The 15,915-nt window shown below is 33.7% G+C and overlaps 1 protein-coding gene across 1 annotated transcript; it reads right to left on the bottom strand.

Annotated features, from left to right (window-relative positions):
- Window positions 1–7,731: 7,731 nt before the first annotated feature.
- Window positions 7,732–9,305, bottom strand: LOC133870536 (glucan endo-1,3-beta-glucosidase 6-like). Its single transcript, XM_062307701.1, has 2 exons — window positions 8,962–9,305; window positions 7,732–8,854 (listed from the first exon to the last, which is right to left on the bottom strand). Exons 1-2 carry the CDS (start codon window positions 9,303–9,305, stop codon window positions 7,732–7,734), a joined length of 1,467 nt encoding a protein of 488 aa, XP_062163685.1.
- Window positions 9,306–15,915: the final 6,610 nt, after the last annotated feature.

The raw sequence follows: 15,915 nt of genomic DNA, 5'->3' as shown, positions 1-15,915 counted from the left end.
CCAAGAGGGTGTCAAATAGAACTATGTCAAACCAAAGATTTTCGTTGCTGATGTCAAAATTAAAAGGGAAATGATTTTTTTACATTTTTTTGTACATCTCTTTTCTAAATTAACTATTGGATCTTTTAAACCTACAAGAACCAACATGTGGATCCAACAAACCCAATAGTTGATTTAGAAAAAATATATATGAGAGATGTACAAAAGATGTACATGTAACATGTCTCCACTTAAAATTGTCGTTGCTGATAACACACCAACTTTATCACGCAGATTCTCTTATTGGGAAATGCTACACATCCCAAAATTTTTCATTAAAATTTGGTTCCCAAATGATGTGTCACAATCTCGACACATCATTTGAGAACCAAATTTTTGAAAAAAATTTAAAAAGTCTAGCATTTCTCTTTCTTTATTTATGACAAATCAATTGTAATACAGAGAAAAAGGGAGAGGAATCCTCAATTTGAATCTTAAACAAATCATTTTGTAAAGGAAACTGATCGGTGGTTTTAACATACAAATTTATTACTTTATTAGGATTTTTTTTTTTTCTTCTTTTTAACAAAATATTTGAGTATTTCATTGATAAAAAATTATGAGAATAAAACTCTTATATCACAAAGTATAAAGTTCTGTAAAATCATAGTCACATGCTACGAGGTTACAAAGTCATAGATACAAATAAAATTCTTACGATAAAGTGTTATTCATGATTTTCATCTTCTGCTAATACATGTATAAAAATAGTTAAAGAGCAGATCTGCTCCGAGCAGACTAGATCTTAGATAAAGGTCGCCAAATATCCTAGAACAATTTATTTAAACCGGCTGTGAGAGATAACCTCTCACATCTGACTAACCTTCATCCTATAAATCGTCTATGAGGGCAGATCTATGAAGAAGAAAACTCTTATTCAAAGCAAAAACACAACCAGCAAACAATAGCAACGGCCAGGGAGAAGAAGAATTGCACATCACAAAGATAGATGAACGGATGCATGGCGGAGAGGCAAAAATTGCTGATCTGGTAAGAGAATACCTACAAAAAAGAAAAAGAAAAAACAAGAATGGAATGGGGAGGGTAGGAGCGGAGAGTAGAAAAGGAAAAAGAGATGAGGAGGGAGCAGATTTGCTCCCTCCTCCTCTCAGATCTGTTTTTTGAGAGTTTTTTTTCTCTAGGGTTGGCTAAAGAGCCACTTTTAATTTTCGTACCCCTCAAACTATCACTTTATTGTCAATATCCCTCAAACTATTAATTGTGTCAATGTCTCCGTTAAACTATCAAAAAAATGTCAATGTCCATTTCATGGTAAAAAAAAAAAAAAAACCAAAAAAAAAAAACAAAACAAAACAAAACAAAATTGACCCAAAAAAACTTTTCAATCAGATAAAAATATCTTTATAATTTTGAAAATAAAAAATAAAAAAATATGACAAATCACCCCATTGGTTTTCATTGATTTTTAATTTTTTGGATTATTTTTTATTAATTTTATGAAAAATATTTTTGTCATTGGGAGACATTAATATTGTTTGGTAGATTGGAGAAGACATTGACAATATGGTGATGATTTTATGGGTTATGCGATAGGTCTTGAATAATGCATATTTAAATCCTTTAATTTGCTATTGTTAAATCTTTAACTTTATTGTAATATAATGTTTTGTCTTGTTTTAATGTTTATTTTATTTTTAGGTCCTAACAAAAAATACAAAGCAAAATTATTAAAGGTGGCCTAAAAATTATCAAGGAAACCGAAGAAAAGAAGTCCAGTTCCAAACTGAGTCAGCGCCATCAAGTCTGCTAGAAAAGTTAACTTGTGCGGCAGGAAGTTTAGATGACATGGGCACCGTTTTTTCCCTACCCTTGATATCAGTCCACTTGCACGTTGCACCGAGAGAGATGCGTCCCACTTTTGCAAAGTGCTGTACATTGAAAATTGAAGGATGAGATCTTGTCATCATTACATTTTTTTGTGGCTATAATTCAACAAGTGGGCGGCACGAAATCATGATGGAGGTGTTTTTCCTCTCCTGGAAGAAACTTCCTGGTCTATAAAATAAGGCATCCACACAATTTTATTTTATTTTTTTTATTTTTTTTTTCTCTCTCTCTCTTTTAAGTAGCTTAGTCCGTAGCTTTGTTTAAATTGTTTTTAAGGAAGCTCTTTTCCATACAGTGAAGAGCTTTTCTCCTCCTCTTTTTTTTTTTTTTTTTTTTTTTTCTTTAGTTTTCTTTCCTTAGTTTTTTTTAGTTTGTTCATGGACTTCGTGGACAACAAGTATTATGGGACATTGCTCTTCAACTCCAAGTGATTCAAGGACCTCTATGCATGTCTAAAGCTCTTTTTAAAATTTTGATAAACTCTATCTAAATATTTATGGCTTAATTGTGTTTTTTCTTTGAGATTTTTATTTTGGGCATTGATGATTATATAGCTATGAAAATTGCATTTTTGTAATTTGTTTTAATGTTTAATACAATCATGATGAAATGTTTATCTTGTCTATGAGAAAGTCTTTTATTTTGATTGTACTCAAATTATATTTGTCGTCCAAAAAAATGATAAATATAATGGTTATGCAATGGTATAATTTGAACATGCAACAAGAGGTTTTGATAGTTTATGCCTAGGCGGATAGACAAGTCATGCTATACCTTAGACTAGTGTAATTTAGGTAGATGATTTGTATCAATCCTAAGATGAGCTACACTTAATCATTGTTTGGGTGTAACTAAGTTAATAAATATGATAATCCATGCTTAGGGTAGACGGATCATGCTGCACCCTAGTTTAGGTAGACGATTTGTGCTAGTCAAAGATGGGTTACACTTATTTTTAATGATGGTATTTTTTTGACACTTTGTTGTGTGCTTGACAACCACACACAAGTAATATTATGCCTAGAATGAATGTCCCATGTTAGTATGATAGTCATTGGTATAAGGTTAGTGGTGAAATCAATTCCCTATTTTCGAATTCATTTAGCTTAACTATAAATTATTTTCGAGTATTTAATTTTCGTTGTTTGTTTATAAATTAAAAATTACAAAAACACCATTTTCTATGAATAAATTAGAATTGATTTTATTGAAGCTTAATAGATACAATCAATACAATCCTTGTGGATCGACACCCTCAATATAGACACTATCTTACAGTGATTCGTGCTATTGCGAGTGGTATTATTATTGAAGTACAAAACGACCACATCATTACATGTACTTTCCCATTTTTATTATAATTTTTTATTTTTTATTATAAGTGATATATGTCACAATTTGATTGGTGTTGAGAAGTCGTATTAATAGATTTTGTTAAGTACTTTTTTTTAATGGTATCAACCTATTTGTTTTTTAAAAAAAAAAAGAAAAAGAAAAAATTGCTTACCCCAATGAGTGTTTAATAATTTCTTTAAGTCCCATGAATCTATTTGTTAAAACCCCAAACCACCACGAGGTCCAATTTTACATTTATCTCTTATTTAAGGAGAACATAAGCTACAATTTATTTTTACTAAACCTTAAAAACTGTAATTCTCTATTTTTATTTTTTATTTTTTTTTTTAAAAAAAAAACTTTAAAACTAAATTTGTGAAAGAGTAAATTCAGACAAATAAAATTTTGTGACGAAATCGCGGCCCCCAAACAATGGCAATAAAATCTTTTTGGAAAAGTTTACATACTACCTCAAATAACTATAAGGATATACATGCGGATGTGATTATTTGCAGCATCCGCAAAATGTGAACACTGCCAAAAATAAAAAAAGCAAATTCTGGACCCTTTTTTTCTAGACGGTTTCTAAAACCGTCTAGAAAAAAATTTTGTAGACGGTTTTTCAAAACCATTTGTAAAAAAATTGTTATGGAAGATTTTATTGAACCGTCCATAAAATTTCAGACGGTTTTGGATGAAACCGTCTATAAATTATAGACGATTTCATCCAAAACCGTCTATAAATGTTATTCCCATAGAATTTTATGGACGGTTTTTACCAAATCCTCCATAAAATTTAACCGTTTGGAATTTTTTTTTCCCCACGCCATGTTATTAATTCACGTGATGCCACCAAATTTCACCACATCCATCCAATTTTTTTCCCAGCCAAAATCACAACCGTCTGTTTCTTTTAACAACCAAAAAATTTGTATTAAGAAATAACCCTAAAACATCACAACCATCCAAGACAGAGCTAACCCTCGATCGCTTCCGACCCCTTTGAATCGAGCTGATCGAAGCAACCGCCTCAGATCTCTGGTTGCGAAGTCGTCGACACTCGGAGCTTAAGGTGCATGAGGTTGCGACATTAAGCGAGATGACGATGAGCGCGTCTTCACCGATGCTCGCGGATCTGCAGTTGCATTTCAGGGCGAGTTTGGTAACGGCATCGAATCAGAAGAAGACGGAAGGAATCATAAGGAGGAGATCTGATTGGGCGTCGAGGGAGAGACGGTGACGACTCTGTCCCTCGATCCGGATCCACCGGCTACAGACGAGAGAGCAGCGTTTGCGGTAACCGGAGCCGAGAGACCGGCAAATGCAAGCCAGGCTTTGTCCCTCGATCCAGATCCATAGGCTACAGATGATCCACTCGTAGTCTTCGACGTCGTCGTCCGTCGATCGATCCAGCGGCATTGTTGGCACCGTAGAAGAAAATTAACCCGGCGGCACCTAAACCCTAAACAAAATAATATCATTATATAATTAATTACATTAATTTTTTTTAAAAAAAAAAACAAAAGTGGACGAAAAGCGGGAAAAAAAAAACGAAAATCTGGACGGTTTGGGACCAAACCGTCCAGAATTTTATGGACAGTTTGGTCCCAAACCATATGGAATTCCAGATGGTTTTGCCCAAACCGTCCAGAAATTCATTTAGCGACATTATATAAACTTTCTAGAAAAAACTGTCTGGGATTGATTCCAGACGATTTTTCTGCATTTTTTGGACGGTTTAAAACGGTCCAGAATTTGCTTTTTTTTTTTTTTTTTTTTTTTTTTGTAGTGGAATATCACTTTTAAATATCAGCATCCGCATCCGATTTTTACTCACCTCATCCACTTGGTTATTGTGGTTACTATCCGCATATTAGGTAACGAGCATTTTGGGCCTATTTTAGTCTATTGGATCTTCTTTAAGTCTCTATTAGGGCCTATTTTAAACAATTTTGAAAATAGTGTAGACCGATTTTTAGTGTTTTGAGCTTTTTTTAAGTATCATAATCTTTTGAAAATATATTAATTTCACACTAATTTTTCATTTTTGTCCAAGCTAGTGTTACATGAGAAAGCAACATAGCCAACTAAAATAATTTAAACATAACCTATACTTAATTCAAAACGATGTTATTTTGGTCAGTTTATTAAATATAACTTATAAAAGATATATTATATATAAAAGATATGCGGATGCGGTTAATAACTGCACTCACATAACCTAAAATCGCCATCCGCATCTACATATGAGGATAATGATTTTTGTAGGGGTGAAAACTCGGTTACGATTATTAGTTATTAACTAACACCAATAACCGTAACCGAGGTAGTTGGTTAGCTAAAATCACTAACCAGCTCTGGTAACCGAGTAGCCGGTTAACCAGCTATTTAATAACCGGCGGTTACTGGTTGGTACATAGTTATCCGAACCGATAACCAAAATTTTTAAAAAATTTGGTCTTTTGTGCCTAATTTCGGTATTGGGCCAAGTTTTTGAGCTTAATTTAGACTTTTTTAGCCATTTAAAAAAACATTTCAACATTTTTTGGCAAAATATGTTGGCCTAAGTTGGAATGGAAGTAAAAGTGTAAAACCCTAAATTTTATTATTTTAGTTTTTTAAATAATATATATATATATACCCGGTTATCGGTTATAATCGGTTTCAATATTTTCTAAAACCAGTAACTGCTCCAGTAGATGGTTACCGGTTATTTTCAACTAGGTATCAAACCGGTTGGCCGGCTACCGGTTAGTACCCAGTTACGGGTCGGTTATAACCGACCGACTTTACACTCCTAGGTTTTTGTTATCCGCATCCGCATATGTGAGTAGTTGTCGATAGCAAATGCGGACGTTGATATATGTTTGCATGTACACCACTACTTTCAAACTACTATTCAATTGACAATGTCCCACGTTTCTAAGGTGTAGTTCAATCGGTTGGAGACCACGCCTCATGAAACGGAGGTCACTAATTTGAATCCCCCCCTCTTATGTGGACATGTCAAAAAAAAAAATGATAATGTCCCACAAACTTTTGATTGCGATAATATCATTCCTAACTACCAAAAAAATTTAAATGTCCCTAATGACAAAATACCCTTAATAAAAAAATTTAAAATAATATCTACCAAAAAAAAAAAAAAAAACTAAAACTTAATTTTTTAAAAAGAAAAGAAAAAGAAAAAAGAGCGATTAGAAATAGAAGGTGATTTACCCACCTTCTTTGTAACTTCTTGTAAATGTATCATATCACTGCTTGTAAAGATGGGTTAATCCCCCTGTATTCTCTCCAAATCCTTCTTTGTAACTCTTTAGAACAAAAATAAATAAAATAAATAAATCCATATGGTAAAATAGGCAAGTGAACTAGCTAGCCTTGTCGTTGCTGATATCAAAATTATGATCAGTAATAACATGCGATCTTAATTGATCATGCGGATTTTCTATCATTACGAAGAATTAATTGCTATATACACAAATAAGAAGAGTGAGAGGAATCTTCAATTAATTTGAATCTGAAACAATTTTTTTTTTTGTAAAGGAAATTTTAACAAACAGATTTATTACCTTATTAATTATTAGGATAAGAATGCCTCATTTAACATTTTTTCCTTGACACGTATGCCGGATGCATGCCCGGCCCTAAAAGGAAGACAATCGATCTAATCATTGTATATTAAATTTGTAAGGTCCATTTTTCATTAATTACATGCCTTTAAAACTTAAAACTAGACACTATATATAATTCCGAGCAGAGGAGGTAAAGAATTACTACAAGCACAAAATTCTCTAGCTAGCCTAGCTGCAATAATCACTAAGAAGACGATGGAGAAGATTTCTTTCAAGATGGCTTTCTTGTTCGTCTTATTGGCTACAACATTTAAGTTTCTATTTCTCTTCATGTATATATAGATTGATGCACTTAGGATTAATTATTTATTTGATGTTTTACTAATTAATCTGATGTACAACGACTGACATATGACGTACAGGTGTATCATTCTCATGCGTGGCACGAGCTGGTGGACTTCGTTGCGTTAATGATCTTGAATGTAATCGTCTGATTCATTGTCCGTACAAAGGCTACTGTATAGATGGATATTGTGTGTGCGGGCGAGTTAAAGGAGCTCATGAACAACCATCTACCATTGAAGTTAACCATTAGAGAGATATATTTTGTCTCTAAATAAGAAATTAATGGAGGGTGATCCAGGAACGTACGTACAAGGACATGGTCCAATATTAATTATTGATGTATGAGTTTAATTTGCTTCCCCTATTAATAAAAAAGTGATAAACTATATATATATATATATATATATATATATATATATATATATATATATATATATATATATATATATATATATATATATATATATATATTTTATGTAATAAAGCATTTGACAATGACGGTGTTTACAAGAAGTTCTATCGCCAGCCTTGGAAACCAGTTGGAATAACCCACAAAACAGCTAGCTAATTAAGAGAAGAAGGCCAAAGTTCAGATAATAATTAATAAAAATAGAAGGGCAGAAACCACATGAGGAGCCACTGGCCTTCGGAGAGACCCATGTGTTGTTTCGGCACCTCCATAATAAGGATCAAGCATTATCTCAAATCGGCAATTACCCACAGATGGGTCCCATTTTGTAATCATGGAAGTTCTGTTAAACGTGCAAGCTGCTTCCAGTTGATTACTTGTTTGGTAAAATTGGTTGAAGGCATATGATATGGTGGCCCGAGCATCCAAATCTCCGCAAGACGTCCCATATCCAAGACTTGAGCAATCAGCGTGCTCACAGGCATAGCTCACGCTTGTACCAACGTTTGGCTCATTAAGTTTAGTAGATGGCTTCAAGATGCACCACTTCCGCTCCAAGTAATGCACATCTCGTGCCCGAACCAAGGATCCATACTTTGTGGTGCCAAGGTTCAGCTCGTATTTAGGTAAGCCATCATATGTGAAAAGCCCCCAGTGACGTTCGAACTTGCCTGGCTCAATGCTCTTGGCATCCTCATCGAACAAGCTAAACATGTATGCTTCAATCGGTTGCGCAGGTCTCATTGGTGTTCCAGTACTACCTGTCACACGTGATATGAAGCCCTGGTTGAACCGCTGAGCATACAACAAAATACCATTCCGATCTCCATCACTTGGCCATCCAATCTCCCCAACCGTGACTCGAATATTTTCGTACCCATTCTTCCGCAAAGCCCACAGGAGAGTATCAAAACTTGCGTCAAATAAATTATGGTACAATGCTCCACCATCATTTAGAGGTGTTGCATTAGCATCAAAGAAAGCATACTCCAAAGGGAAGTGTGGGTCAGTGTAAAGGCTTATGAATGGTTGGATGTTTAGAGTAAATGGGGCTGAATGGGCAGTCAAGAACTTGACAATGCCAAGCATTTGGTCGTAGATGTCAGTGCGGAAGTCACCCCCAGAAGGAAGGCCAGTTGAGCTCTGATATATATCAGCACTCATGGGGACTGTTACCTTTATTTTGTCGCTGATTCCAGCCTTTGTTAGTGCCAACTGGACATTTTGTAGAGCCGGCAAGATTGCATCGAGGAAGCTGCCTTGGTATGCTTCTGAAAATGGCTCATTTCCAACAGCAACATACCTGTAGATAACATTAAAGGAATGTGAGATCGAATTCTTATATGTTTGCATAAGTATCATTATAATTAACAAAGTCAAAAAAAAAAAAAAAAAACAATGGAAGCTCACTTGATGTAGACGTTATTTTTTGCCACATGTTTGGAGACGTTTTTGGCAACCCATTTCTCAGCAACCTTGGCGCTGCTGGCAAGAGATTGAAGCATGTCATTAGGAATCCCCACCATGACCTCAATCCCGGAGTTACCAAGAGCTTTCAATGCCCCATAATCGGCATCGAAAAGCTTGACCTTTTTAATCTCATTGTCCTCGAGCAACCTTACTACAGTCTTCGGAGGCAACCGGTGGCTTGCTTGAGTGCCCCAGTTGATACCAATATTCCCACTTACCAAAGACACATTGATTGAAAAAGACAAAAAAATCAAAGCAAGATTCAACGTAAGATACTTGGCCATGGGGGGATTCTAAAAGATGCTAGACTTTGGAGCGGTTGTACGTGATGGTTGTTGAGGGAGAGAAAACACTACGTACGTAATTTTCCACGTACACGATTGAGAGAGAGAAAGCTTAGGGGAGATAATTGGAGGGATTCTAGCTAGATTGAAGGAGAGTTCAAATTAACTACAGTACTGATCAAGGCAGACACATGCAGTCGCACGCAAAACAGGATAAACTTGAATGGCGTTGCTGTGTGCATGGATAAACTCGTAGATAAAGGGGCGAGCTTGAATTGAAATCTGGAACAGCAACGAAAGTGGAAGAGATTGACAGGATGAAAGGAAGGAGAAAATGATCAGTGGGTTAGAATTTTTGTACGTACGTGCGACGCGCGTTCCTGTGGACCTGTGGCTGCAGTGGTGTTATAATCTCACTCAACATATATATATATATATATATATATATATATGAGTAATTCTAAACGTCATACTCATGTCCCTCTTGTGTCCCTCTAAAAATGAAGTGGCTTTTAAAATTACCATGTGATCAAAATTCAATTTTGATCAATCACAAGCTCAATGGTGATTTTAAAAGCCACCTCATTTTTAGAGGGACACAAAAGAGACATGGGTATGACATGTAGCATTACTCATATATATATATATATATATATATTCTCCCAAAATAGAACAAAGCAAATGCCTTTGTAAAGTCATTTGCTTAAATCTACTCCAACTTAGGTAACCCCTAGCAATGGGCTTCACATGTACACATAACACTATGATAATGGATGATTGTCTCGTGATTCAAACAGAGCCATCTCGATCATCGGAATTGAATTACATTTTGCCATCTCGATCATCGGAATTGAATTACATTTTTTTTATGCGGATTTTCTTTATTTATGAGGAATCAATTAATTGCCATACAAATTAGAAGATGAGTGAGATGAATATATCCTCAATTTGAATCTTAAACAAAAAAAATTTGTAAAGGAAATTGATAAATTTGTATGTTAAAACCATCAATCAGTTTCCTTTATAAAATGTTTTGTTTAAGATTCAAATTAAGGATTCCTCTCCCTTTTTCTCTGTATTACAATTGATTTGTCATAAATAAAGAAAGAGAAATGCTAGACTTTTTAAATTTTTTTCAAAAATTTGGTTCTCAAATGATGTGTCGAGATTGTGACACATCATTTGGGAACCAAATTTTAATGAAAAATTTTGGGATGTGTAGCATTTCCCAGTAAGAGAATCTGCGTGATAAAGTTGGTGTGTTATCAGCAACGACAATTTTAAGTGGAGACATGTTACATGTACATCTTTTGTACATCTCTCATATATATTTTTTCTAAATCAACTATTGGGTTTGTTGGATCCACATGTTGGTTCTTGTAGGTTTAAAAGATCCAATAGTTAATTTAGAAAAGAGATGTACAAAAAAATGTAAAAAAATCATTTCCCTTTTAATTTTGACATCAGCAACGAAAATCTTTGGTTTGACATAGTTCTATTTGACACCCTCTTGGTTTTCAATTTTTCTAAGACTAATCATATATCGCATATGGTATTCAATTGTCTTAATCAACTAATTCCATTTACTTGCCGTTAGGATCATCTACAAAAATGAGTCATATATATGATTTTGTTAATAATTTTAGAAAAAAGAAACCCAACTATTAGACCGAATATTTTGATATATACAAAAAGAAATCATCTAGGGTAATGGTTCAGTGGTCCCATAAAAATTCTCAAAGTTGTCAGGTACATTAGGGTACATACAGAGACGGAGCCAGAAGCTTTTATGGGCAGGAGCCAAGGGCTGAAAAATTTGTTGGTAGGAGCCAATAAACTAATTTTTTTTACCTTATAATATTTTTTACCTTTTTTTTTTTTTTTTTTTTTTTTTTTTAGGGAGACATGGCCCGTAACCGGCGTCTCTAGTTCTGTCCCTAGGCACACACTCGAATCTCACAATAAAAATCTTTATATATACCTGATTAGTAGAAACTACTATATATGAATCTTACTAATGTCCATAAGGAACTATGAATCTTCATATATGCCTTTTTAATTAAAAAAAAAAAAAAAAAAAAAAATTCTTCCAGCAAAGGTTAGGATGATCAGCGCGCCTTGAATATGGAGAAGCTTTGATGGGATTTGTCCGTATTTACGTCATGCCCACGGAAAGCACTCACTGAGGCTTTTCTTCTGATCCTCTTCCAATTAAAGAGAGCTAGTACGTACGTGGACTATATAATTTTTTCTGTTGCTTTTTCCATTTTAGTACGAATGTGCGCTTTAAAGACTAAAGTGGTTTCTTCTAGAAATGGCTAAAGTTATTTTTTGATATGCACCCGCATGCGTTTGAGACAAACCTGAATTTGAGAAGAATTTCATTTGATTCTTTCTTATATTTGAAAAGAATTTCATTTGAACAGAGAGTATTCGAATTCGTTTGAGCTTTTTCGGACTGGATTAATATAAGGTGCAATATTTATATATACTTTAAAGTAACTTTTACACTGTAATAATTATTTCTGCCTTAAGTAAGCCTATTACATATCTAATAAGGAGTATAGACAAATTAAAAATTTTAGCAATTTACTCTTTAAATTGTTAGCAATTTAAGCAGTAATTATGAAAGTTCTCACGTGATCGAGATTCACCTCTTAAATGAATTTTAGACTAATTATTTATCAATTTGAACATTTAAGTCTCGTATGAATCTTTTATTATTGTTGCAAAAATACAAATTACTAGAGATTCTAATCATGCAGGCTAGGGATTATTAGTGAGTGTACGTAAGGGAGGCCCCACTTGTTAGAGTTACGATTGTAGAGACCAGCAGTTATTACTCGTTAAATGCTAAATTAGCATTATGCTATCCTTTGATATTTACTTTTAAAGACACACACAGACACATATGCACACACACGTACGGCCAGATGATGTTCACATGCATGCACGCTAACTCTTTTTTCTCTTGGCGCCATGATGAAGGCTAGGCCGGCAATTATCTTCCCCACTTTTCAAAGTGAAGGGTTGCTAATTTTGGCAATCAAACCTTTTCTACCAAGGAGCCAAAACGTTCCTTATAAGAAACCTTTTATGTCGATTTTTTTTAAAATAAAATTAATAAAAAGTTTAGATGATCGATGACGCTAGTTATATATAAAAAATACAGGCCGGATATAAGCCCCGGATTCCATTTTACGAGAATGTTAATAAAGCCAGTTTCAACTTTCAATTAATCCAGTTTAAAAGAAGAAAAAACACATTTTCTGGGATATTATTCGGGACAGATCGATATACGTACGTGTGAGGTTTGGTGCCACGAGTTGGCCGATAACGTATGATCGAAGGAAATGAACTTACAAAGAATAGCAGCACTGCGTAACTGCGTTAACTTTTTCTTATTTTGGAAGATAGAGATAAGAGACGTACATCTTTTACTAAATGAGTCCAACGATCACTTGAAACTCATCTTTTTCCTCTTTTGGAAGATAAAGTGATCCCAACGTGAATATAAAATCAGTTGCATGCCAAGTATGCAGCAAGCAATGGCAGCCGTTTGCTGTTTGTAGTCATAATAAAGGCAAAAAAAAAATAAAAATAAGGCGCTGATGTACATGGACATGATAGATTGTAAGTTTGTGACAGACCGAAAGAAAAATTTATAAATGAAAAATTTGTTACATCCAAATCGATTGAACATAGAATAATTTAATCACTCAAACAGAGAATAATTTGAAGGTTTAGAAAGAGTTAGATCGAGAAGGGAAAGTGACAATTAATTAAGCTACAGAGGAAATTTCATTAAGGGAAACGTTAGATTTACTACATGGGTACAACACCCCCTCAGATGAGGGTGGGGCCCAAATATATTTTTTATATTAATTTTTGAAAATTTTTAATTTTTTTTTTATATAGTGTCACGTGTCAATCTCAGTGGCGGGCCATTAGTTTTTGGACAAAAAACTTAACCGATGTATCAATTCAGTCTTTTTTCAAAATTGAGGTACTATCTGTAATACGAATTGAAACTCAAATACCGAAAAATAAAATTTTCAAAACTCAAGTACTAAAAATAAAATGAAACACATGAGATAAAAAAATAAAAATTTAAAATCACAGGGAACAAAAAGATATTAACCCTTTTTTAAATAATTTTATTGGCCTTGGTAACAAGTAAATTGTCTCGAAACGGATGGGTCTTAATGAAAATCAATACAGGTAAGTCATTAGTGATTATGTATTTCGCCTAGCTGATGATTGCTTCAGCGAAAATGGGCATTTGAGATTTATTTGAAGGCCCTTTGCTAATGCAAGGAAACTAAGGGCCGTTTTGGTTTTTATTTTCAAAAGGTAAACGTGCGATTTAAAAATATCAATTTTAAACATGTGAATTGAAAATGAGATTTGTAAGTTCAAGTTTGCAATAGATTTGTGATGCGTAAAAACTTTAGTTAATTATGAGCCATAAACTCAAACATATTAACCAATTCAAAGATAAAAAAGAATCTTGTCGTATAGCAATGACTATATTTAAAGGGGGGGGGGGGGCACACCAAAGTAATTTTTTATTGTGAACGCAAACTTATATTTAAATTGCCTTAAGTTTGTTGGGTTATATGGGCGATCCTAACTGTTTGTTCTGCCATGGGGATATGGAGTCTAGAGAACACTTGTTCTTTAGCTGCAATTTCAGCAAGAGAATTTGGAGGGAATTGATAGTTGGTTGTTCATTTATATATCTTCCTTTGTTTTGGGATGATGTTGTGGATTGGGGTAGCTCTATGTTGTAGGCAAAAAACTTGAAGGCTTGTTTGGGTAGATGATAAGTCTTCAATTATTCGATTCAAGACCCCTTAATTTGCATTTGTTAGACCTAGTTTATGTTGTATATACAACATTTTGTTGTAGTTTTGTGTTATATCTTATTTTAAGGTCTTAGTTGAAATCTAATTCAAAACATTTGAATTAGACCTGAAAATACATCAATAGCACTTTGGTCATTTCTAGAGTTCAAAGTTGATCCTGAAAAGATGAAAAATCGGCCAAGGTAAATCGATCGATCGATTATTTATACAGCCACAAAGTCGATCGATTGAACCTGGATATTTTACAAGAAAATCTTCGGATGTCGACATATTTTGTGTAGATGAAATTAATCCAATTTGAGCAGTTCAAAAAGGATGTCGACACTATCTTGTGCGGCCAAAAATTGATCTCTGATGTCCCCGTTTGTAAATTAAATCTCTATAAATATGAGATTAGGATTTAGGTTTATTTTTATGCATCTTTTGGGGGGGTTCGATTTTCTCAGGTGTATCTTAATTAATTTTAGTGCTTTTCATTTTCTTTGATGCACGTTTTCTGGGCCGAAATCTAGAGAGCCCAATTCCTTTGTATTTCTTATTTAAATTTCAAGTTTAGATTAGGTTTTGTTCTTGATTTTTATTTTCTTTGTAATCCGAATTTCCTTAGTTTAATATAGTAGTTTTTGATTCATTTTCTTATTGTTCCTTTACTGTTTTCCTTTAATTTCATGCTTAGATTAGTTTACTTCATGTCTAGCTAAACCATTTCTTAGGGTTTTGATCAAATCTCTTCCAAAACCATGAAGTGTTCTTGACGTTATTGAAATTTTCTTGATAAATGTTTGATGATTGTATAAGACTAGAGGATATCAAAACTCATGCTAAAATGTTTTATTATCAATATTCCAATCTAATTATTCATGAAAAATGGATTTGCTTGTCTATGAGTTTTCTTGGATTCTTGAGTAAAACCAATGTTCTTGAAATAGAACGATATCTTTTGCAATGGTTCTAATTTGACATGATATATGTTTACCTATTAGAGTTATCTTATAGGGTATGCTAGGAAACACGGGTCGTTTCACACCTTTGTTAGTTTAAAACGTTTTTCAATTGTAGTGTAAATTTTATGTGGAATAGATCGGTGTGAAACTAGATATCTTATCATTGTGGCCTAATTAGGGTTTTCATGTATTATGTATCCTTATTAAGATGTTTTATATAGTAGTAAGCTAGGGAGCATTAATCACCCCAAGCCTTTTGTAGTGTAAACGTTTTTCAATTATAGATTAATTTTTACGTGGAGTTGTTTAAATGTGAAACTAGGTGCTTTATTTTTACGTCTTAACGAAAGTGTTTTCATGTCGAGGTCATCGTAATGGTTGACGCCCATTACGCGCTCATATCATGCATGTTAAGAAGAACCATATAGACTTTAAGCATTTCATTGGTTGAGGATTTGATGCGATCATTACCCTAAGTTTCTTTTTAAGTTTATTTCATTTTCTAGTTTAAATTTCTTGATTCGTTGTAGCTTCAATTCTACAACTTTAATTTTGTTTTTATTTTTAAGTTAGGTTAAATACGTTCCTTCAAATATCCCATTACTCAAATCAACCCTTTAATCCTTGTGGTTCGATAACTCTTACTATAGTACAATTAATTCATACTATTGCGCGTGGTAAAATATATAAATTTAAAATCCATGTAATCGAGTTGGCTACCAGTAGATTATGCTTTGGGGCGGTGATCTACCATATTTGGAGGCATCGAAATGACCTTCAACATGAGATTACTCTTAA

The sequence above is a fragment of the Alnus glutinosa genome, chromosome 6 (assembly GCF_958979055.1).
Source record: "Alnus glutinosa chromosome 6, dhAlnGlut1.1, whole genome shotgun sequence".
Taxonomy (NCBI): Eukaryota; Viridiplantae; Streptophyta; class Magnoliopsida; order Fagales; family Betulaceae; genus Alnus; species Alnus glutinosa.
The sequence above is the reverse complement of the archived record's forward strand: the minus strand, read 5'-3'. Positions and strand labels throughout refer to the sequence as shown.

Coding starts and splice junctions, on each gene's coding strand:
- LOC133870536 (XM_062307701.1), bottom strand. CDS start 9,305: ATGGCCAAGTATCTTACGTTGAATCTTGCTTTGATTTTTTTGTCTTTT. Junction 8,855..8,961: donor AAAAATAACGTCTACATCAA/GTGAGCTTCCAT, acceptor TGTTATCTACAG/GTATGTTGCTGTTGGAAATG.